At 44.2% G+C, this 24,155-nt stretch overlaps 1 protein-coding gene across 2 annotated transcripts in view; it reads left to right on the forward strand.

Annotated features, from left to right (window-relative positions):
- Positions 1 to 971: 971 nt before the first annotated feature.
- inpp4b (inositol polyphosphate-4-phosphatase type II B) overlaps positions 972 to 24,155 on the forward strand; it is a 189,994-nt gene continuing 166,810 nt past the window's right edge. Inside the window, exons 1-2 of one of the 2 annotated variants that reach the window (XM_076884829.1) lie at positions 972 to 1,493; positions 11,534 to 11,578. In XM_076884829.1, the coding sequence (XP_076740944.1) occupies positions 1,409 to 1,493; positions 11,534 to 11,578 (130 nt within the window). In that variant the 5' untranslated portion in view covers positions 972 to 1,408. The remainder of the gene's footprint in view (positions 1,494 to 11,533; positions 11,579 to 24,155) is intronic. The other variant, XM_076884830.1, reaches the window with a different exon arrangement.

Here is a 24,155-nt window from a genome sequence, read left to right on the forward strand (position 1 = left end):
ACTTCACTTAAAATCACTTCCATAGCCACAGGTGTATAAAATCAAGCACCTTCACAGTAGCCTTCACTTAGATCAGGGCTGCCCAATCCCGGTCCTCGAGAGCTACCGTCCTGCAGCTTTTAGATGCATCCCTACTCCAACACAGCTGAATCAAATGGTTTGATTACCTCTTCAGCATGCCATCATGTTTGGCAAAGGCCTGATAACAAGCCATTCATTTGATTCAGGTGTGTGGGAACAAGGATGCATCTAAAAGCTGCAGGACGGTAGCTCTCGAGGACCGGGATTGGGCAGCCCTGACTTAGATTGAATGAGTTTAACAGACAACACAGCTCCTCCTCCATTCAGCTGGATTTTAATTAACTACATTGTAGATGTACGCTTACTGTAGCATCATGACCTTGGTGACCAAAAAACAATAATGCTTCCCTTAGGAGCATAAGAGGAGGCAGTCATTATTTTACCTTGAAAATCTTTATATATAACTCCTCATCCTAATTCCTTTTTCAAAATGTCCAGTCTAGATCTACGCTGCGAAACATAAACAACCCCTACAAACCTCTAAAACCCAGAAACAACTACTATCTGTATCACATTCTGTGTTTAACCTGTTGATTTGAAATTGTGGTGAAGTTGCCATGTTGGGTTATACTCAGCTCTTTATGCAATAAAAACTGTCCTTATACTCTGCAAATCCCTCAGCTGTATAAGTCCCCAAATCATGCTGCATGATTCTGGCTTCAACATATCACGCTTGGGAGTTTGGCAATTGTTACACTGCTGAGAAAAGGAAAAGAGTGATGTAGAGGTGAGGGCAGGTTGGAGAAGGGGAGTGAGACGGACGTCAGAAATCAAAGGGACCCTGCTGCCATGTCTGGTTGCAGCAGTGGCTGCGCAGTGAGAAGAGAAAAGGAGGGAGGGAGAGAGAGAGGGGGAGGACAGAGCCGTGTCTTTCTGGCTGCGGTGCTCTGTGCAGTCGGGTCTAGGTCCCCGACTGACAGCCCAAGATTGATGGATAGAGCTTTGTATTGCACATAACATCAATTCTGTCCTGCTTTCTCTTTCATTTGGAATCTCACTCCCTCATCACTCCTCCCTTCCCCTGTCTTTTTCTCTCCTGCTCCCCTCTCTTCCCCCTCCCTCTCCTCCTCCCTCCCGCTGCTGCTCCAGGTCCGTCGCCGGTCCCTCTCTTCCGTATTAGTTTCCATGAGGCATCCTTAATGCTGACAGAGAGCGCACCGTGAGGCAGCAAGAAAGCGGGGTGAGAGGATTGCTATCTTTGTGACAGCTTCTCTGCTTGGAAGGCTGCGTGTGAGCCGGGGAACTGGACTGGACTGTGGTGTTTCGTGGAGGAGGTGGGAGAAGAGGTGGAGGAGCACGAGGGAGAACTGTGGGGCAAGCTGGACAGATGGAGGACGGCACGCAGCACCTGGGACACTGCATGGTTGACATGAAGGAGCTGAGTGCGAGTCCTGAAGGACTGAGCGCTGCTGGTGAGCTGACTCCACTGTGTTTTGTGACTGTTTGAATCTGTCTCCTCTTTCCTCTGTCCTTTCTTGTTCTACAGTCTAACTCCATAACTGCTCGTCAGTTCTAAGCATTGGTTTTCTCTACTGTTACTGCAAATGCTTCTCTAGATGATGTCTTGCTTTTGAGTATTTTCCCTGTGCAAGTGTTTGTTCTCGTGCTGCCACACACAAAGAATGAAAGTCTGTGTGCGTGTGTGCGTGTGTGTGTGTGTGTGTGTGTGTGTGTGTGTGTGTGTGTGTGTGTTTGTGTGTGTTTCAGGGAGAGAGCTAGGGTGGAGGTACCAGCAAAAGTGTGAGAGATTTTTAAAACCCCAGTCTTCAGTAGACAAGTAACTGACTCCTATGCAGAATAATTACAACTCAATACCTGATGATATATAGATGCACTTGTTATGACAGATCATTATTGGTAGATAGAAATGACACTAAGTGCTATCAAGTGATGTCTTTTGTTGTCAGATATTTAAAATGTTGTTAAGCCACGATTGATCTTCGGGCCTGTCAGTCGTGTCTCCACAATTTAAAACTGTAGACTTTTTAAAAACTGCCTGCCTTGCTGCAGGTTTCCATTTAAGTATTCTTGTTGTGTGGTTGAATTGAAATCTCAAAAATGTTTCTCAGTTCTTTTGAGCTTCAGAATGCATGCGTGTAGTAAATAATACAAAAGTCTGCCTTATCTAGTTTTGAGCAAAATGGAATTTTGATTGAGTGACTCTGCAGAGAGAAAGTTTGAAAAGCTGTTTGTTCACATGTTTTCTTGGTGGGAGTCGGGGGGTAAAACGTCACATGTTTGCTTGCGTGTCGTGTCTCTGTCTCTGTGCACTGGTGTTCATGCATGCACGTGTATGTGTGTGTGAATTTGCATTTTTACTGCAGTCATATTCCATGTAGGCTGAATGTGCTGTCACTAATATGCACTGGCAGAGGCAAACTAGATGTCTTAGTGCCCATCACTACAGGAGAATGCTGAAGAGATTATCCATATCAGTGATGCCACAAAGCCTCCTCTCCACATTTAATACCTTTGCTTACTAAAAGGACAGACACTGCATGCGGTTGCTGCTAAGCATTTGCATTGGCATGCAAGCTAAGAACCATCATCGTCCCAATGGGAATAAGCAGATGGAACTGTACAAAGAAGGATGAAAGCGCAGTTCACGACGCCTTGCCTTCTTTGCTTTAAACCTACACTGACACACTGGTGAAGCATCTTATGTGTCCGATTGCCCATTCACACGGACATATGCAGGCATGCTCTGACGTTGCACAGTTATGCAGAGACACACACAGGGCCACACTCTCAATAGCTATGACCTGATGGCAAACCCAAGATAGGCACCTACCATAAAATCCTCTGCACAATTTTATAGATGGCATCTGACAGATGCAGGAGTGTAACGCCTCACTCTACCTTTGCTTTGTTTCCCCTGGGCATCCTGGAAGACAAGAGCGAAGCACATAATTACAGTGTTTGGGCCGAACAGCAGGTTGACAACCGTGCATTATCAGTCGCAAGGTGACACAGTTTATCTCCTCTTTCTTGACAGCAGATAAAAGCGAAACCAAACCGGGTGCTGCTCGGTGCTAATTAAGGTGGGGCTGAATTGGCGTTTTACAAACTCCCAATCACAAAGGGTGAAATTATGTTATTTTAGCTATTAACTATTCATAACAGAATTTGCATACAGGAAACAGTATCGGTAATGAAAGCCGCAACATTTAATTGATTGAACTGTCTTTGTGAGACGCGTGCCGTGACCAAGCTGTCGCGGAGCGAAAGGTCCCACTCTTGTTAACCCCCCCAGACTACGTCTCTTATCAGCTTGACAGTCAAGACCTCCTCAGCGCATCCAACTGATTCACAACACTTCATTAAACGCTGGCAACAAAACCATCTGTCCCCCCCCTCCTCAATCTCCCAAAGCAGTAATGTGACGATAACTCACTCTCCCATTCAGCACCACTTGTCCTAATGGGATGCCTGTCTGTGCAAACATCAATTGAGTTACAGGTATGTAAGCCTGGCTGGTGACTGAATCATCGCAGTGGATGTGCAGGTTCTGTTTAGGCAATTTAAACTACAGGACAGAGAAACGCGAGGTCGGACAAAAAGGAGTTAGGAGAAGGAAACATTGCAATTAGTGTGGGTGAACGTGTAGGAAGGGTGAGCAGAGCTGCTTGTTGGGTTGGAATCATTTGTTGAGAGAGTTATATCCCTGAAATATCAAAGCCCATGCTGAGCCAGCCACATAAGTGAATTATTAATCTAACCTCAAAATTCAAAAGAAGATAATATTCAAAAATATGAACAGGATTTATTCATAGGCGTGGGCTTTTATATGTAATATCTATTCATGAAGAGGATAAGCAGAAGTGACTGTGAATGTGTACTATAGCCTCTGCAGGGCAGTTTATCAAAACTCTCTTCGGAAAAATTGTTTGATTTTCTTCGTTGAAACCATACTTGGGAATTGGAGCGGTGTCTGGTGATATTTTCTACTTCCATCTTTTGCAGACTTAGAAATAAACAGCAGAATCATCTGAATCCCCCACCCCCACCCACCTAAACCACCAACTATTTCCCACATTCACCCTTGTCCCCCTTGCGTGTTAGCGGTTATCATACAATGCAGCATGCGAGAAAGCAGGGCAATGAGAAGGGAAGCGAGTTAAATGATCATCTGTAAGACAGACCATTTAAGTCCCTGAACATTAATTAACTTTGTCATTCCTGAGGATTCACCTAGTCTGCTCACATCCTTATAAATTACCCTCTCCTCTGCCTTCAGCGTGCCTTTTTCCCTACTGATACCTTCCACAGACAGGGGGGCTGATAGATTGGAGGTACAGTGGGGCTGTGCTGTTATTTCTAGAGCCAGATGAAACTGCAGTATAGCGGGCGGGCACACCTCATTTGCTTTGGGCCCCTCTGGGAGTTACATCTGCATGTGCTGCCTGCCTGCTGCCTTGCTGAGCTTATTACCATATTCATAATGCCAGCGGATATCGATTATAAATACCACACCTGTGCCACTTTCCCCCACGTATGTATCTGCAACTTAGAGTCGTGAGCCATGTATGCTGCAGGAGTTACAATAGATATGGGCAGTGCAGGTGGCTTATCTCTCTCCATGTAATGGCTAATTATTGCGATTAGACCTTGTTTGTGTATTTGTTTTGGTCAGGCTGATTCTCCCCCAGAGGGTAATGACATGCGGCATGTTTAGTGCTGCGGGACGAGAATGAGGTCACCGTGTACATAACAGGAGTTGTGTCCTCAGGTTGCATAATTTGTCCGTTATATCTTAGATCATGTGGATATTGGGGTGATGTGACCATGTGAAAGCTTTCAGAGCTGCACTAAAACATAGTTTTACACGTTATTTATTCAGACTTTATACTGAAAAAACAAAAAAAGGAAAATGCAACTTAACATGTGTTGCCTGTCATAAAATCAAAGCATCTGGCATGATCCTTCTAAAAATACTCGACACTCTGCCTATAAGCCATGCTTTAAAATTCTGACAGCTCTGAATTCCAGTCTTCCTCCTGCTTCATTATCAAACACTTTGACTTGCTTTGCCACATGTGTCTCATGATCTGTATCCTGAACCTCTATCAGACCTAGACTCAGCTTTGCTCCTTATCTTTAATTATTTCTGCAACGACAAGCATTTTCCACTGCTTCTTACCACTCAAGATAAGTCCTACAAAGTAGCCGGGCTGTCCATGTGTCAGTCCCTTATGATAATGCTACACCGGAGACTGGACCCAACAGCTGGCACAGTGTCAGCTTACCTAGCTAAAGGGCTTTCTATTTCAGCTACGCAGCATGTCATCCTGGCTTATTAAAGTTCCATCAGCACTCATAAGGAAGTCTTAATGGTGACAACATGAGGAGACATGACCCCTGAGGAATGGGATGATGAAGATGAGAAAGTAATGTGAGAACCAGATGATGAAAGTTTATTTACAAGCATAATTGACCTGTGTTGGTGGTGTGTGTTTCCTTGCCCCGTGTGCTACAAATACTTGTCCACTTGATTAATTAGATATTTACTGCAGTTGTAACAGATATTGGACCGGGTTTGCGTAAGCTTCTACAGCCTTTTCTGACATGTATTACATCTGACAGAGCTCAGTTTATTTCACTGAGCATAAATGCTAGCAAACTGAAGGTTTATTTACAAGTTTGTTAGCATATTTATTGAATTTAGAAATGCACTTCAAATTGCTGGTAATCTTTTTTTCTTTTTTTTTTATCAAGTTACTGTGCTTGAAGCTGTCTTGGCCTCAGTAGGCAAATGACTCTCAACACGGTGCCAGATAATGCTTATGATTTCCATAATTTTCAATCTTTGGACTCATTCATTTCAAAGAATATGGTTCAAAGATTAAAAAACAGCATTTAAACGATTCATCAACATTTGACATAATTCACTGCATCTCTGTGAGCTGGGGCATTTTTTAGATTTATCTCCAGAAACAAACGCAAGAAGAAATATTACAGTAAACCTGCACTGTTACTAAGAGAATATTTGAGCCTTTATTGGACATGCTTTTTAATCAACAGTCCCAACAAACAACCATACATACAGTACGATGCAATAGTCTTGCGCCAGAACTTGTTTCTTTATAATTTGCTTTCAAGAAACCAGTTTTGAGCAATGTTTGTTTTTTCTTTCTTTTTGGCTTGTTTGTTTGAATCTAAAGGTCACGTGCTTAAGAAATAGCAAAGACTTGACTGAGAGATGCTGGTCCATCTGCTGTTCGCTGAAGGGTCATTTCTGATGAAGGGTGGCTGCCAAGAAGCAATTCTTAAGGAAGGAAAACAGGGAGAAAAGGCTGAGGTTTGCCAAATTACACGAGAATTGGACTGAAAATCAGTGGCAACAGGTCTTGCATGGAGAGATGGATGGATCCGACTTTGGTTCAAAGTACTGGCAGTATTTTTGATGGAGATCAGAGAGAGGTAAAACAGTGAGCAAAACATGGTGGAGGCTCACATGGTTTGGCCCTGCATTTCACCTAGTGGTCTTGGAGATCTTGTCAAGGTTGATGGAAGTATACGAACACAGAAAAGACTTTTATCTTGATCAGATTTTGATCCATTAAGAAATACTATCAAGAAAGGGGCTGGCTGGCAATGGCTTCATTTTTCAGCATGGCAATGATCCCAAACACACTACAAACCCCTTAAAAAGGGATATCTGGATATAAAAACACACAAGGGAACATGATCATTCACGGATCAGAGCCTGGATCCTAACAATGTGGGATCATCTTGACAGAGAACAGAACAAAAGGCAGCCAACATCCAAAGAAGAGTTCTGAATGTCCTTCAAGAAGCCTGGAGAACGATTCGTGAAGACTACTGTACTTATAGAGATTACAATAAAGCTGCTTAAGAGAGTTCAGGCTGTATTAAAGAACAGAGGCGATCATGCTGAATACTGACTTTCAAGCTTTTAACCAAGAATTGCACCACCTGTGTTTTTGGCTTATATACACTGTATAGACTTTTAATGTGTGTTTGCACATTTCAGAATCAGAATCAGAATCAGAATCAGAATACTTTATTGATCCCTGGGGGAAATTATTTTTTGTTACAGTGCTCCATTTTAAACCAACATTAAGACAAGACAGACAATACGCTAACTAAGAATAGTACAATATATACATATATATACATACATACATACATAAGTCACTTATAAATAAATATTTGGAAAAGAAACATGTGTAGTTGTAGCAGCAAACAGTGTGTTAAGTGGATGTGTTGTACAGGGAGATGGCCACAGGCAGGAATGATTTCCTGTGTCGTTCAGTGGTGCTTTTCGGTAATCTCAGTCTCTCACTGAACGAGCTCCTGTGACTGACCAACATGTCATGGAGTGGGTGGGAGGTGTTATCCAACATTGTCTTTATCTTGGACAGCATCCGCCTCTCCGACACCACCTTGAGGGAGTCCAGCTCCATCCCCACAACATTGCTGGCCTTACGGATCAGTTTATTAAGTCTGTTGGCATCTGTGACCCTCAGCCTGCTCCCCCAGCATGCAACAGCATAGAGGATCGCACTGGCCACCACAGACTCATAGAAAATCCTCAGCATTTTCTGGCAGATGTTGAAGGACCTCAGTCGCCTCAAAAAATAGAGACGACTCTGGCCCTTCCTGTAAAGTGCTGTGGTGTTTTTAGCCCAGTCCAGTTTATTGTCAATGTGTACTCCAAGGTATTTATAGTCCTCCACAATGTCAACACTGACCCCCTGGATTGAAACAGGGGTCAAGTGTTTCCTGGTCTTCCTGAAGTCCACGATCAGTTCCTTGGTCTTTGCCACGTTGAGCTGCAGATGATTCTGCTCACACCACGTGACAAAGGAGTCGACCACAGCCCGGTACTCTGTCTCATCATCCCTGCTGATGCATCCAACCACCGCAGAGTCATCAGAAAACTTCTGAAGATGGCAGGTCTCTGTGCAGTGGCTGAAGTCTGTGGTGTAGAGGGTGAAGAGGAAGGGGGAGAGGACAGTCCCCTGTGGTGCCCCTGTGTTGCTAATCACCTTGTCAGACACACACTGTGGGAGACGTACATATTGTGGTCTTCCTGTCAGGTAATCAACAATCCAGGACACCAGAGAAGCATCCACCTGCATCGCTGCTAACTTATCACCCAGGAGGGTCGGCCTGATGGTGTTGAAAGCACTGGAAAAGTCAAAAAACATGACCCTCACAGTGCTCGCCGGCTGGTCCAGATGGGTGTAGACACGATTGAGCAGGTAGATGATGGCGTCCTCTGTTCCGAGACGAGGCTGATAAGCGAACTGAAGGGGATCCAGATGTGGTCTTACTATGGGTCGCAGCTGGTCCAGGATGAGCCTTTCCAGGGTCTTCATGATGTGGGAGGTCAGTGCCACGGGCCTGTAATCCTGGGGGCCACTGGGACGAGGCGTCTTTGGTACAGGGACGAGGCATGATGTCTTCCACATCACCGGGACCCTCTGCAGACTCAGACTCAGCATAAACAGTTTATGAAAGACTCCACACAGCTGGGGGGCACAGGCCTTGAGGACAAGGGGACTCACTCCGTCTGGTCCAGCAGACTTGCCTGAGTGAAGTCTCCTCATTTGCATCTCAACCTGGTATTGAGTGAAGGTGATGGGTGGGGGAGGGGTGTCAGGAATCTCACAGGAGGCAACATGTGAAGAGAGAGGCTGGCACAGTGGTGTGGCTCTGGATTCCAGGCTGACTGCAGGTGAGGTTGTGGGGGTGGGAGCAGACACTGTGGTGTCGAATCTATTGAAAAACAGATTCAACTCGTCGGCTCTATTCTCACCTCCCTCAGCTCCCCTGCTGTTGGTTGGCCTGAATCCAGTGATGGTCTTCATGCCCCTCCACACCTCTCTCATGCTGTTCTGCTGGAGTTTCCACTCCAGCTTCCTCCTGTAATTGTCCTTAGCCTCTCTGATCTTGTCCTTTAGTAACACCTGGACCTTCCTCACCTCCTCTTTGTTGCCCCCTCTGAAAGCCCTCTTCTTGTTGTTGAGGAGGGCTTTGATGTCCTTAGTCACCCACGGCTTGTTATTTGGGTAACAATGAACAGTCTGAGCTGGAACAATGGAGTCGGTGCAGAAAGTTATGTAGTCTGTGATACACTCAGTAAGCCCATTGATGTCCTCGGCGTGAGGCTCACAGAGTGTTTCCCAGTCGGTCACCTCGAAACAGCCCTGTAGTTCCGCTATTGCCTCCTCTGACCACCTCCTAACAGTCCTGGTGGTCACAGGTTCCCTCCTCACAATTGGCACATAGCGGGGGGTGAGGTGAATCAGGTTATGATCTGACCTACCAAGTGGGGGGAGGGAGGAGGAGCTGTATGCATCCTTGACGTTAGCATACAGTAAGTCTAAAGTTTTCTCTCCCCTGGTGGGACAGTCCACATATTGTTTGAATGTTGGTAGTGTATTGTCCAGTGATACATGGTTGAAGTCACCCGAGATCACAATAAAGGCACTCGGGTGCTGAGTCTGTAGCCGAGCTATGGCAGAGTGGATAGTGTCACATGCAGCTGTGGGGTTAGCAGAGGGGGGAACATAAACAGCCACCAAGATGACGTGAGAGAATTCCCTGGGTAAATAATACGGCCTGAGTCCAACAGCACACAGTTCAGTGTCCGGGCAACAAATCCTTTCTTTGATTGTTATGTTGGCAGGGTTACACCACCAGTTGTTAACTAAAACAGCAAGCCCACCTCCTTTACGCTTACCGCTAGCGATGCTGTCCCTGTCCGCCCGAACAGTGTGGAAGCCTTCCACGGAAGCATTCTCATCGGGAATGACCTGGTGCAGCCATGATTCGGTGAAACACATCAGGCTACACTCTCGGTATTCCCTCTGACTCCGTACCAGTGCTGAGAGCTCGTCGATTTTACTTGCCAACGATCGCACATTTCCCATCACGATAGACGGCAGACACGGTTTAAACCTCCTCCTCGCTTCGAGCCTCCGCTGTCTCACCGTCACCTTTTTTCTTCTCTTCTGTCCTTGACCTCTGCATCCCCGATGTGTTTTCCTCCAAATTTCAGCTGGTACTTCTGCGGGCACTTCTGCGGGCCTGGCCAGCGAGCCGGCCGGCATCAGGGCGATCAGCTGATCTCTGGAGTAAACAGTCCGTGCGTGTAGGAGATGTGCCGCGGTCCCGTTCCATGATAAAAGTAACAGTTCCACGGCCACCAGAAGAACAAAAACTCTCTCAATCCACATGATTGAGTAAGAGATAGAAAACGGAGGAAAATACAAGTCAGAAAAAAAAAAGAATACGTAAGAAAAAAGAGCTAAACTAAGAGAAAAGCAGGAGCGACTGTAACAGGCTGCACGCTGGTTGGCGCATGCGCACTTCAATACTTCAATACTGCTGCGCCTAATTCCAATTTCCCAAGCAAAATATGTAGAAATGAGAGTTGGTCTGAGACTTTTGGACAGCATTATCTATGCATTCAAAATTGTCAATAAGGCATTCTGCCTTATTAAGTAAATCGTTTTTTCTTTGCAAAGAATCCTCATTACATAAGATTACCTAAGTCGCATGGCTCCCATACATCAGTGAACATCGAGTATCCACGGCCCATTAGTGGAGTTGATGAGCCTTAGAGAGGCCAATTGTGTCCAAGCACCCCAAGAGGAGGAATTTAGCAGTTTAGTCCCCCTCTAGACTTGTTGCACCATCTTACAGGCGTTTCATCGGTTTGGTTTTTGAATGGTCATGTCAAACTGGGAAAGTGATGAATGAGAGAAAGCTTTAGTGACAGATGACTGAAGCAGTCAGTCATCGTTATTGGCGTAAAGCCTCAAGGACAATGGATACCCAGAAACTCTAGTTCTGACGTTCTCAACGATCGCTGAGTTGTTTGCATAATCTAGATGAACAGTTACATTAATCAGTGTGGCATTTGGGGAGCCTGTTGTGCTCCTACCATGTTCAAACTCTCTATAAAGCCTTTTATTTCTGATTAAAATAGTTTGTTGCCAGGAGTTCAACCCCCTTAGCGTAATTATATTGCATCTGTGCAAAGTGACTACAACTGACTCAACAATTTTGATAAATAACCAGGAAACTAAGCTAAATATTTATGCCTTGCTTTTAGTAAATATGTGAGGGTTCGCAGGTTTTTGATTCAGATTATTTTAGATTAAAAGTAGTCGGCTTGTTTTGCACTTATGCTCTTTGAAATTGCAATGAGCATATTTCCCTATTATCTAACATTGATATGATTAATTTAATAAGATGGCAAATCAAAGACTGAAATTCATGAAAAGTCATTGAAAAACAATGGTTGGAGCTCTACACCTTTTAAACTTCCACAAAATTAAACTGCAGCCGTTAATGTTTTACGTCTGTTTCCTCCTTTTTCATTGTTCTAATGTTCCCCTCTTCCTTATCTTTATCTCCCTCTCGCTCTGTTTTTATCTCAACTCCACTCTGTCTTTTTGCTGTCTCTGTCTTGCAGGTGTTATTCTAACACCCAAGCTGCCTCAGGTGGAGTTCAGCCTCGGTAAGTCCTGTTAACGCCGTAATTCAAGGGTCATTTTATTTCAAGGGGAAGCAATGAAAATGGAGACATACCACTGTTTTGGCTCGTTCGCACACATATTAGATGACGTTTGTTGCCTCTTTCCCGCCATGGAAATGCAATAAAAGTCAATGGCAATCATCCCTTTTTGCTAACATACATCCAAACTTACAGTAACTCTTGTTAAACACACACATGCTGACATTTCCATTAATGCAGATGTCAGTGAGGATCAGTGGCATATCTGCAATAAATTCTGACACACAAGTAAGGATAGAAAGGACAACAGAAGCACAGCAGAGAGAAAGCATTGAATGGTGAACTTTCACCATTCAATCTGGGGAAATGGTGGCTTCTGTGGCTCAGAATTATCTGAGCCACAGATAATTCATTGTGGCTCAAATCATGTTTCCTAAACTGGTAATAACATTTTTTGACATTCAGGATTGATTATATCTGACAAGCATCTTGACTTTGTTGTTTCTATCCTTTGATCAAAGCCACGCTACAGATGAGATGATGGATGATATATATGATCCAGGGATGTGAAGTTTCTGTTACAGGGGTCACAATAGTAAAAGTTAACATTTTAACACACATACACTCTCAAGTGTTACTTGATACCTTCTACTGTGTTTTAACAGCAAATACACATTGATGCATCATAATTTTTTTGTTGCTGGCAGTCCGATTGTCATCAGGTAATGTGTAAAAATATGTAAAGATGTAGAGACACAAAACTGGGCGCACATACAATTCAAACCACATAAAGCAAACAAAGTCAAACAAAACATTTGTACTGCTTGCTTTGATGTCTAAATGTCCATTTGATACTCGAACATTATGTTGGGGCCTTGCGCTGTGAAAGAAAAACAATTTAAATGTAAATTGTCTGCCGTGGTGGAAAATTAGAAAATACAGCTGACAGCTGACACAGTACCATGTCCATTTTTAAATGGCCTGATTGTGCGCCCCATGTACAGTACACCTATCTAATCTGTACCTGTCAAACCCATAATGGCAGTATTTAATGACATATTACATGACGTGTTTTATTTCCAATATTTGTTTCAACAAATTATTTTTAAGCTCTCGAAAGAAGTGACAGGTTGTAATAGTTTTGTTTAAAATGCTTATTGAATTTCAGGAAAACATATTTTTAACCACACTGAGGATAGTAAACAAGCAGTCGTCCGGCCTTTAAGTTTAAGGCCTTTGGGACCCCTTCTGTTTAACATTTACATGCTCCCACTGGCACAGATTATAAACAACAACAAAATAAACTATCACAGCTATGCAGATGACACACAAATATATATCACAATGTCACCAGGAGACCGAGGCCCTGTACAGGCTCTTGGTAAATGCATTGAGGAAATCAATGACTGGTTGTGCCACAATTTTCTCCAGCTAAACAAAAACAAAACTGAGGTAATAGTCTTTGGCGCCAAAGAAAAACGATTACAGGTCACCAGAGAACTTCAATCTATACATCTAAAAACCACAAACCAGGCGAGAAATTTGGGTGTAGTGATGGATGCAGACCTAAACTTAGAAAAACACATTAAGTCAATAACAAAGTCAGCTTACTATCACCTCAAGAATATATCAAGGATAAAAGATCTGATGTCTCAACAGGACCTGGAAAAACTAGTCCATGCATTCATCTTTAGTAGGCTTGATTACTGTAACAGCATCTTTACAGGTCTACCTAAAAAATCAGTCAGACAACTACAGCTCATTCAGAACTCTGCTGCTCGAGTCCTCACTAAGACCAAAAAAGTGGACCACAGCAGTCCAGCTCTGAGGTCCTTACACTGGCTGCCTGTCCGTCAGAGGATAGACTTTAAAGTTCTGATGCTGGCCTATAAAGCTCTGAATGGTTTAGGACCAAAATACATCAATGACCTCCTGACCCAGTATGAACCATCCAGATCCCTCAGGTCATCTGGATCCGGTCTTTTATCAGTTCCCAGAGTCAGAACCAGACACGGAGAAGCTGCATTCAGCTTTTATGCTCCTTATATCTGGAACAAACTCCCAGAAAGCCTCAGATCAGCTGAAACACTCAGTTTATTTAAATCCAGGTTGAAGACTCACCTGTTCTCAGCTGCATTTGAATAAAGCACCAAATCCACACTTTAAGCTTAAATTTCAAAACTTACATTTAACTACTGATTTTATCTACTGTTCTGATTTTATCTGTTTTGATTTTATATACTGTTGTTTGTTGTTTGTTTGTTAATTAGTTAGTTAGTTTATTTGCTTGTTTTAATCAATTTTAAATCATGCTTTTTATTTGTTCTTGTTTCTAATGTCTCTGTAAAGCACTTTGAATCACCTTGTTGTTGAATTGTGCTATACAAATAAACTTGCCTTGCCTTGCCTTGCCTAAGTTGTTTGATGAGGACCCGTTGATGTCACAACTTGTGCAGGATAGTACAAGATATTAGTCTCTCAGTCTGCTCTACTAGTAAAGTGTCTGTTGTGCGAGAAATTTCTTTTGAAATATTTCGCTAACATTGTGAAAACAAAAGTTTGGGGGTTTTTTGTAACCCTAATCACAGCTTCACGGTCTACGACATTCAGTTTCTAGTAAATTCCAACGCTTCAGTATTGCTTGGTCTGTGATTTTAGTCTGTTGTTATGCAGTTACTAGGCATAGTGATGATGTAATAATATAACATGCATAATAACAGTTTTGTGTTGAACTCATTGCTGTGAAATTGAAAGCTATTGTAAGGGTATAAAGGCTACAACCAGATCTATTTAGCCATTTGGTAGGTTTTTGTCAGGCAACATGATGACATCACAATAACAACCTTCAGGTTTGATAGGCTCAACTCAAGAAATAGCACTAATACACAAGAGGAGTCATCTCAAGACACAAGAAGAGAATCCAGAACAATCTGGCAATTTCCTATGAGGAAGCACTTGGTGAGAGTGGGAAGGAAGAACTGAAGAGAAAAAGGAGCATAGGGAGACATGGACACACCATGTAGTTATGTTGCTAAAACCTACCAGGTTGCCAGTTCTGTGCCCTGAGTGTTGAACAATGCACAGAGCAGTTGATGGTCTGGGACAGATGTCTTCTTATTCCTGAATCAGTTAGTTTTAGGTTTAGATGTAGGAGGCAGGACTCATGGCACACACAAGCTTACTGTAAATTCTCTGTGCTATTCACTTATGGGCTTCAAGACCTAAAGCAGGGTAAAAAGAGAGTTTTATGTCTGATCTAAATGATTTAGACATTTGTGTTCTCACATACTGCTCTTTCTGGCAATGTTAAAAAAAAAAAAAAAAAAGCTCAGGGCTGCAGTGTGTTTGTAAAAATACCATTTGTTTCTGTTTTTACCCCCAGAGGCTTTGCACATTCGAACAGTACATCTAACACGCCAGAAAGGGAATGTGGGCCCTAGCTAACCGTGCAGCGTATTTTAAATACAGTGGACCTGGTTGTGCAAAATATTTATGACACAGAAACAAAGAAGTATTCAAAAACAGCTTCATCAAAACAGCTGACAAGGACTCAGAATCTGACAGTGAACTAATCAACGGCTAAGATCCTAAAATATTTACCGAAAAGCAAAAGAAATGAAAGGTAAATGAAAACACATCAAAGGAAGACAGAGCACATCTCGAGTTCCAGGGAAGGCTGTTTCTGTAACCACGAGTACAAAATAAAAGGTAAATTCTTCAGATTTTAAATGATCAGTGCAGACCAACACTAGATCACTCAAGTGTTTTGATTGATCATAGCTTTCAGGCTTGTTGGGAACACTTTGTGAAGCAAGAAAACTTCAATGCAGTGATATGAGAGTGGATCATCCCTTTTAAACTGGGACTAAATTCTGTAAATGAACCATATATTTAGTAGAATAATTTATAAATGGATCTGTGAGCAGCACTAAATTGTCCCAGTTACTTAGTGTGGTGTTAATATGAATAAGGTCATAGTAATGATTAAATGGTCATTTCCGGTTTAAAAACTGCGTAAATAAATATTTATATTTGTGATATTTTATCTACTTGGGCTTGGGACTTGAGTGAAGACCTAAGTATCTCTGTTTTGTTAGTCCCTGTTAAAACTACAACACTAAAACACATTTTTCTCCCAGTTTTCCTTCCTTAAGAATGGCTTCAGTTGGTACCCTTCACCTGAGCTCATTTCTGGTGAGGCTTTGGTAAGCAGTGGATGGACGGGCTGACAGGCCAGATGCATCTCTCAGCTCTTCTGTGGAGCCTTTGCTTTGTCCTCTTTCTTAAGAACAGGAAAAAAATATGCGCTTTTGTGACAGTAACAAAGAATGTAACGATACAAAATTGGTTCTTTGTTAAACTGTCCTTATGTGTGGCCAACCACACTGATTCATACCTTGAGTTAGGAGCCTTTTTATGCTTGAGTGATTCATAGGTCAGGGTTAAGTGGCTTAATGAATCCATAAAAAAGCATTCTTATAAAAATGGTCAGGCACACGAACAAAGGTTGAAGAAGCAGCCAGTGTCTGAAGAAAACCTTTGACTTTCAGAAAGCCTGGGAACAATTACTCATAAACTCTTCAAAAATGACAGTAAAGTCTTGCTCCTTGTGGGAAAAAGCAACGTACTTTTCCACAGTGGTGTATGTCAAGATTTTACCATCTCAGCTTTGAGCAGATTTTTCCAACCTAATATAGGAAGGACATTCATTGGTGTTTGCCTTGGTTTTGACATCATGCCGTAACATCCAGCGTGAAGAATCCTTTCTACTGTAAACAAACAAGCTCGCAGAAAAAATTGTAAGGTGTGCCTATTTCTGTCTCTAGAAGTGCAAGCAAATTTAAAACTCTGACTTCTGTGGTTTAGTACAAAGAGAGTGAACCACATTTTTATTCCATTTATTTCTGTTTTATGAATGGTTAATTATTTAGCTTGTTGTGAAGCCAGAACCTCCGCTCCACCTCAGAAACCTAGATTGCTATCAGGGGAACAGAGGTCTCTTTTTAGGAACGTTAGTCCCTCATTTGTACACTGACTGCACTTACATTTTAAATTAGAGGCAGCAGCTCTTTGATACTCTCTACATGAGAGATCGCTGTGTTATGATTTCAAACATGCTGTCTGCTCTGTGTCCAAGTAGGCAGTTTGTTGCCCCTAAGATTCATGTGAATTCTTCTCTTATTTTGCAAGTAATGCAATTTTTCTTCTTAAATTGAATTTGTGATCCTCTTAACAGTGTTTGATCTGAAACATTTACCAGACAGAGTGCCTAAAATACATCTGCATCATTATTCAAACTAGACGTTTTGCATGCAAATAGCATTTTATATAAATATCCACAAGCAGCAGGTACCTATTTCTTGTGAATGGCACCTTGACAAATGCACTTTGAATTATACATAATTGAATTAAAACTGAAGGGTTTATTCCCATTTCAAATTTCAAATTAGAGGCATAATACTCAAGTCTGATTTAATATCGTGTGCTTATCGCGGTTCTATAGATTCACACGAGCGATAAGCATCCCTACGCAGCAGGTTAAGGACTTTTATCACAACTCGACGGCCTTTATCTTCCCTTCATTTCTCCTAGATCGAGTCGCAAACAGGTGTGCGAAGCCGTGGCACGTGCAAATAACGTTGTCAAATTAATTGAAGCGTTGAAATAATTATCACGACGATGAGTAAGAGTCTTCTGAAGATGAGCATATATTTGTCTCATGCGGCAACTCCCAGGGCTCCCCTCTCGATTAAATGGAATTTAGATTCGTTGTGGGGTCACAGAGGCTTGCTGCATTAAAACTCATTTCCAGCAAATTCATCTTGAAAGAGCTCAGCATATTCCAATCACACAAAATAAATACAGCATAGTAATTGAAGCCTCCGAGGATGGGCAAACATTATTACTCCAATTGCTCAATTGTTATGGTGATTTAAGAATCAGTCCCAGTATACTTTGGCAGTTGAGTTGCTTGACTAAAATTGTTGAATTAATTTTCACCTAAGCTAAGGCAGGCAATTCACTAATAAATGACCACAAAAAAAAAGTCTTTGAATGTGATGTGCTGGAAAGCACTCACTCTTTTCCCCCCTCTGCTTTGCAATTCATTATTTGAACCACTTTAATAGACCATACTCCTCTTTCCTCCATCCATGTCCTTCATTATCTCCCCTCTCACTCAGGCTTCCTTCCTCAAACTCTAAATGTGTCTCTGAGGGAATCTCTTGTCCTTTCCCTCTGCCATTCGCTCTATTTCCCTTTCCTGCCCCTGCCCAGCATCATAATGGCGCTGACCTTAGAGGGTCACTTGAAGTGTCATATCCCTGTAAGAGAGCCAGCCTGGTGATGCATGGTTGGGCACCTATTCCCATTTCAATCACCAAACTGGCTGGGGTTAACTGTGCGGCGGGGTAGGGAAGATATGTCTGGCCAGTCAAATATATGTCTCCTGAGATGACTGATAGGGACAGTCAGCAACTTATCTGCAGTGTCCCTTCACAGGGCTCGTGCGTACAATCGCTTTAGAAGGGAGCTTTCCTTCTTTTATCGTGTTTCAAAGTAAAAAAAACCCCCAAACATCTCTTTAGACACAACAGAGCCCAAATCAAGGAACACAGAAGCCACTTTGCATGAGTACCCATGTATATGTATATATAAACTAATTTCCTACATGGCACACAAACTCCTCAGCTTGAGCTTTCTTCCTGCTAAAGCAGATGCAAGACCCTCTTTAATGTGAGTCCAAAAGCCCTGGCACCGAAATCTCGAAGAGTAAAGGGAAATGTGAAATTAAAATAACCCCTAGGAGATAACGCATACACATGCTCTGCTGCTAAAAGATATCCTACCACCTTCTCGCAGCCCTTTCTAAAATACTACCACTAAAGAAATCAGAGGGTATAAATGTTGCTGAATGTTATTATCTAAAGTACTCTTTGGAGTCACAACTCCTTCATTATCTGCTCAACATGACACTCTTTGCACGATCAATGTCTGGCATGTTTCAAATTTTACATTTTTTCTTCAATCTGATATTTATTTGTCAAAACATCACAAATGCGTTTTTATGGTTTTATCTTTGAATGCTAGTTTATCTCTGTCAATTTTCAATTCAGTTTCAATTCAGTTATTTTTATATAGCCACATATCACCCCTATAAGCAACCACTTGACAACAGTGGGAAGTAAAAACTCCCTTTTAACAGGAAGAAACCTGGAGGTGAGGAAGATAGGACAAAAGATAAGCTGTGAAGGAGAGCCAGAGATTAATAATAACTAATGATTGAATGCAAGAGTGCTGTATAAACAAATAGTGATTGAAAAGAGGTGAGTGAAGGGGAAGCAGTGCATCATGGGAAGCCCCCAGCAGCCTAGGCCTATGGCAGCATGAATTCAACTTCGAATTTAACAGGGTGCCGATGAAGAGAAGCCAATTTGGGATAAATATGTTCTACTTTTATTATTAATAGTAGAAGTAGTAGTAACATTATGTCACGGCCTGGGGGATCGGCGAGACGCTGATCGGCCTTTTTCTTTCTTTTCTCTCTCTCGCGCTCTCTCTCTCCTCCTCTCTGTCGCCGGGGCGGAACTCATTGTGGGTTCACGCCCTCGGCCCACACCCACGGAAAAGAACACACCTGATGCCCATCAAGGTGAACGGCATTTAAGCCAGGAGGTGACTGCTGGTCTTCGCTGGATCGTTGTCTACCACGCGTCAGTGAGAGTCAAGCTACAGCTCAAGATAAGTCAAGTGTCTTTTGTGAATAACGCACTCATTCCTGGTTCCTCATCTACAGACCCCCTGGATAACCTTTCCCGTGTGAATCTGTGTGTCAAACGTGAAGAAAGGAACTGCAGTCGTGTATGTGGAGAGTTGGAGAGCGAGTGATTCCCCCCTTGGATTTCCCTGGAGCCCCGTCCCTCACATTGTTGTATATAGCACTACCCAGCACTCTCTGTATATACACCTGGGGAACTCTGTAAATAAATCCTTGTGTTCAGCAGATTCAGGACTCCCGTGTTTGAGTCCCCTGCATTGAACCTTAACATAACGATCCAGCCAGAATATGGACTCAGCGGACTCTGCCGCCCAGCAACGCGTCCTCACGGCCGAGGAGGTTTTGGAACGTTGACCCAAATAACAATTTAGTTTAGACAGTTGCGGAGGACATATGAAACTGACGAGGCTAAGATTGCCTTTTTTGTCCAGTTCTTACGCGGACCAGCTTTAAACTGGGCTCAAGCTGTTTTGAGAACTGACGCCAGCATCTCGTACCAGGTGTTTGAGAGAGGTACTGGCGCCGATGCAGCTGCTCACTGTTTACTAAATCTTAAGCATGGAAGACGAAGTATGGCGGAATACTCCATTGAGTTCTGAACGTTGGCCGAAGAGACCGGGTGGGGGCAGCCAGCATTGATAAGTACTTTGTTGAACGTGTGTGATGAGTTAACGGGCGCACTAGGCGCGGCGAAGCATCATCGGGTGGAAACGCCACGAGTGGCGGAAGAGATTCGGAGTCGCACAACATGGAGAGTGAGCAACCTATGCAGCTGGGCCGTTCTCGCCTTTCACCCGAGGAACGGCACCATCGGTCGAGGGCCCGTGAGTGTTTTTATTGTTGCCAATGCTTGCCCGTCTCTGCCAAAAGGCCGTGCCCACCAGTAGAGAGGAGAATACGGGTGGGCAAGGTCTCTAGTTCACAGTCTCCTCCACGGCTCATGCTAGCAGCTAAATTAACGGTGCAGCTTCAGGTCCACCCTCTTAAGGCTCTAATCGATTCAGGGGCGGAACAAAACTTTATTGACGCTTCGCTGGCCCGATGATTAAATCTGAACTCCGAGCCACAGTCTCTCCAAGTCACCGCCCTCAGTGGCCAGCGGCTTCCTAACATCACTCATATCACTGAGCCCGTTTTACTGACTCTCTCTGACAATCATTCCGAGACTATACAGCTGTATGTGTTTCAAGCTCCTCTCACGCCGCTAGTTCTGGGTTACCCTTGGTTGCATCAACATAACCCTGTTATCGATTGGAAAAAGGAGAGCATTGTGGGGTGGGGGGAAGATTGTCACATGTCCTGTCTTAAAGCTGCCACCCCCTCTTCCGAACCGCTAACCTATTCTTCTCTCTCCGAGCCGCCGGACCTCTCCTCCGTGCCACCCGTTTACCATGATCTCAAACAAGTGTTTTTCAAGGATAGAGCACGCTCGCTTCCTCCGCATCGGCCGTATGACTGCGGCATTGATCTTCTTTCAGGCGCACCTCTCCCTACCAGCCGCCTATACAGTCTGTCTCAGCCCGAACGTGAAAGTATGGAAAAATACATCAACGAATCACCCACCGCAGGTCTCATTCGCCCCTCGTCATCTCCTGTGGCCGCTGGCTTCTTCTTCGTTGCCAAGAAAGACAAGAACTTATGACCTTGTATTGATTATCGGGGCCTTAACAACATCACAGTGAAGAATAAATATCCACTCCCTCTGTTAAATTCTGCCTTCGAGCTCCTTCAGGGGGCCACCATCTTCACTAAGCTGGACCTGCGCAACGCCTACCATCTGGTAAGAATAAGGGAGGGGGATGAATGGAAAACAGCCTTTAACACTCACCTTGGTCATTTTGACCTTGGTCATGCTGTTTGGTCTCACCAATGCCCCAGCTATTTTTCAGGCCCTGGTAAACGACATACTCCGGGACTTCATTAACCACTTCGTCTTTGTTTATCTAATTTTTATCGCCGTTTCATCCGCAACTATAGCCAGCTCGCTCTACCCCTGACTCATCTCACCTCACCCAAGGTTCCCTTCCGCTGTGATGAACCGGCTCACCAGGCTTTCTCTTGCCTGAAGGAGCACTTTGCCTCTGCACCCATCCTCATCCAACCCGATCTCAGTCAACCCTTCATCATAGAGGTGGACGCCTCGGACGCAGGAGTGGGGGCGGTGTTCTCCCAGCGACAAGGCGGTAAGCTTTATCCTTGTGCTTAATTCTCTCATCGTCTCTCTCCTGCAGAGAAAAATTATGATGTGGGGAACCAAGAGCGATTGGCCATCAAGCTGGCCCTAGAGGAGTGGCATCACTGGTTGGAGGGAACTGCCCAACCGTTCGTGGTTTGGACGAACCACAAAAACTTGGAATACATCCGGTCCGCGAAACGACTCAACGCCAGGCAAGCCAGGTGGGCTCTGTTTCTCACCAGATTCCAATTCACAATCACCTACAGACCCGGCTCTCGTAATGTCAAACCCGATGCCCTCTCACGTGAATTTGCCGCCTCCGAAGACGCTGCCCAGGACGCCCCCATTCTTCCTTCCAGGTGTGTTGCCGGGGCCCTAGCCTGGGAGATTGAGTCAGCTATTCGAGAGGCCCAACGAACGGAACTGGACCCTGGTACAGGTCCCCCAGGCCTACTCTTTGTTCCCTCTACTGTCAGATCACGAGTTTTGCATTGGACTCACACGGCCAAGTTCACCTGCCACCCTGGGGTCCACTGCACCATTGCCTTCCTCCAACGGTTCGCCTGGTGGCCGTCTTTAGCTAAGGACCACGTCAGTCAGCCAGCCTCCGGCCTACTCCAACCTCTACCAACCCCTGGCCGCCCATGGTCACACATTGCAATGGACTTCATCACAGGCCTCCCCTCCTTACTATCATTGATCGTTTTTTGAAAGCTGCTCACTTTGTCGCCCTTCCCAAGCTCCCCACTGCTTTAGAGACAGCTCGACTCCTGACTAACCATGTGTTTCGCCTTCATGGGATCCCCACGGACATTGTCTCTGACAGGGGGCCACAGTTCACTTCACGGGTCTGGAAAGAATTCTGCAATGCCCTCGGAGCGCAGGTCAGTCTCTCCTCTGGTTTCCACCCTCGGACTAACGGCCAGACAGAACGGGCCAATCAGGAACTCGAGGCGGCCCTCCGGTGCTTGGCATCCACCAATCAGACAACTTGGAGTGAGCAACTCCCGTGGGTTAAGTATGCCCACAACAGTCTTACCTCCTCAGCCACCGGGCCGCCCTTCTTTGCACAGCTGATCGCAATAAGCGCCTGGCGGACCGTCACCGGACCCCCGCACCTGCCTACACCCCAGGACAAAAGGTTTGGCTATCTACCAGATTTGTTCCGCTCCGGGCTGAGTCAAAGAAACTGTCTCCCACCTTCATTGGTCCGTTTGTTATAGACTCTCTGGTTAACCCGGTTTCTGTCAGTCTCAGATTGCCCCGAAATATGCGGATCCATAGCGTGTTTCATGTGTCTCAAGTGAAACCCTGCCTGTCCAGTCCTTTGTGCCCTCCTTCCAGGCCCCCGCAACCCGCCTGGGTCATCGATGGCCACCCGGCTTTCACTGTCTCTCGGATCATGGACGTCAAGTGCCGGGCGTAGCCTGCAGTATTTGGTGGACTGGGAGGGCTACTTTTATTATTAATAGTAGAAGTAGTAGTAACATTATGTCACGGCCTGGGGGATCGGCGAGACGCTGATCGGCCTTTTTCTTTCTTTTCTCTCTCTCGCGCTCTCTCTCTCCTCCTCTCTGTCGCCGGGGCGGAACTCATTGTGGGTTCACGCCCTCGGCCCACACCCACGGAAAAGAACACACCTGATGCCCATCAAGGTGAACGGCATTTAAGCCAGGAGGTGACTGCTGGTCTTCGCTGGATCGTTGTCTACCACGCGTCAGTGAGAGTCAAGCTACAGCTCAAGATAAGTCAAGTGTCTTTTGTGAATATCGCACTTATTCCTGGTTCCTCATCTACAGACCCCCTGGATAACCTTTCCCGTGTGAATCTGTGTGTCAAATGTGAAGAAGGGAACTGCAGTCGTGTATGTGGAGAGTTGGAGAGCGAGTGATTCCCCCTTGGATTTCCCTGGAGCCCCGTCCCTCACATTGTTGTATATAGCACTGCCCATCACTCTCTGTATATACACCTGGGGAACTCTGTAAATAAATCCTTGTGTTCAGCTGATTCAGGAGTCCCACGTTTGAGTTCCCTGCATTGAACCTTAACACATTAAATCTAATTTCTTCTTGGCTTAAAACTTAAAATGAGAGAATGTTTGTTTCTCAGTTTGAATATTTGATGTTTTTTCTTCTACTATGTTTACATTCTGCAGCATCCACAGCTTCTTTGCCTTTTTGGAAACCAGGTTGCAATGGCAAATAGTTAACATTAATCCAAGGTTCTATATTCAGTGTGAGCGCCCACATCATGACAAGTTGATTGATTGATATAAGCACAGTGGAACGGTGCACCGGCACCTCTGTCAGCTAAACCTTCCTGCAGGTTCTCTGCATTCATGTGGTGCTTTCTCTCTGCCTACCAAACAGATATGTAATTGTAACAGAAAGTTGTCTTTTTCTTGTTTGGTTTATCTTGAGTTTTACAGTTTAATTTAACTGCCATTTCTTAATGACATTTCAGACAATGGAAACTTCTCACTGGAAGCACTTTGATCTAACCTTCTCTTGTTTTGTAGCTGCCAATTAGTTTTATTTCTTTTTTTAGATCCACAGTCAGCTGCTTGAATAAACCCCATGGTTTTTGGTTGTTACCACAATACCCTTGAAGTGTCACTCTTAGACTTT

Source organism: Maylandia zebra, linkage group LG6 (assembly GCF_041146795.1).
Source record: "Maylandia zebra isolate NMK-2024a linkage group LG6, Mzebra_GT3a, whole genome shotgun sequence".
NCBI lineage: Eukaryota > Metazoa > Chordata > Actinopteri > Cichliformes > Cichlidae > Maylandia > Maylandia zebra.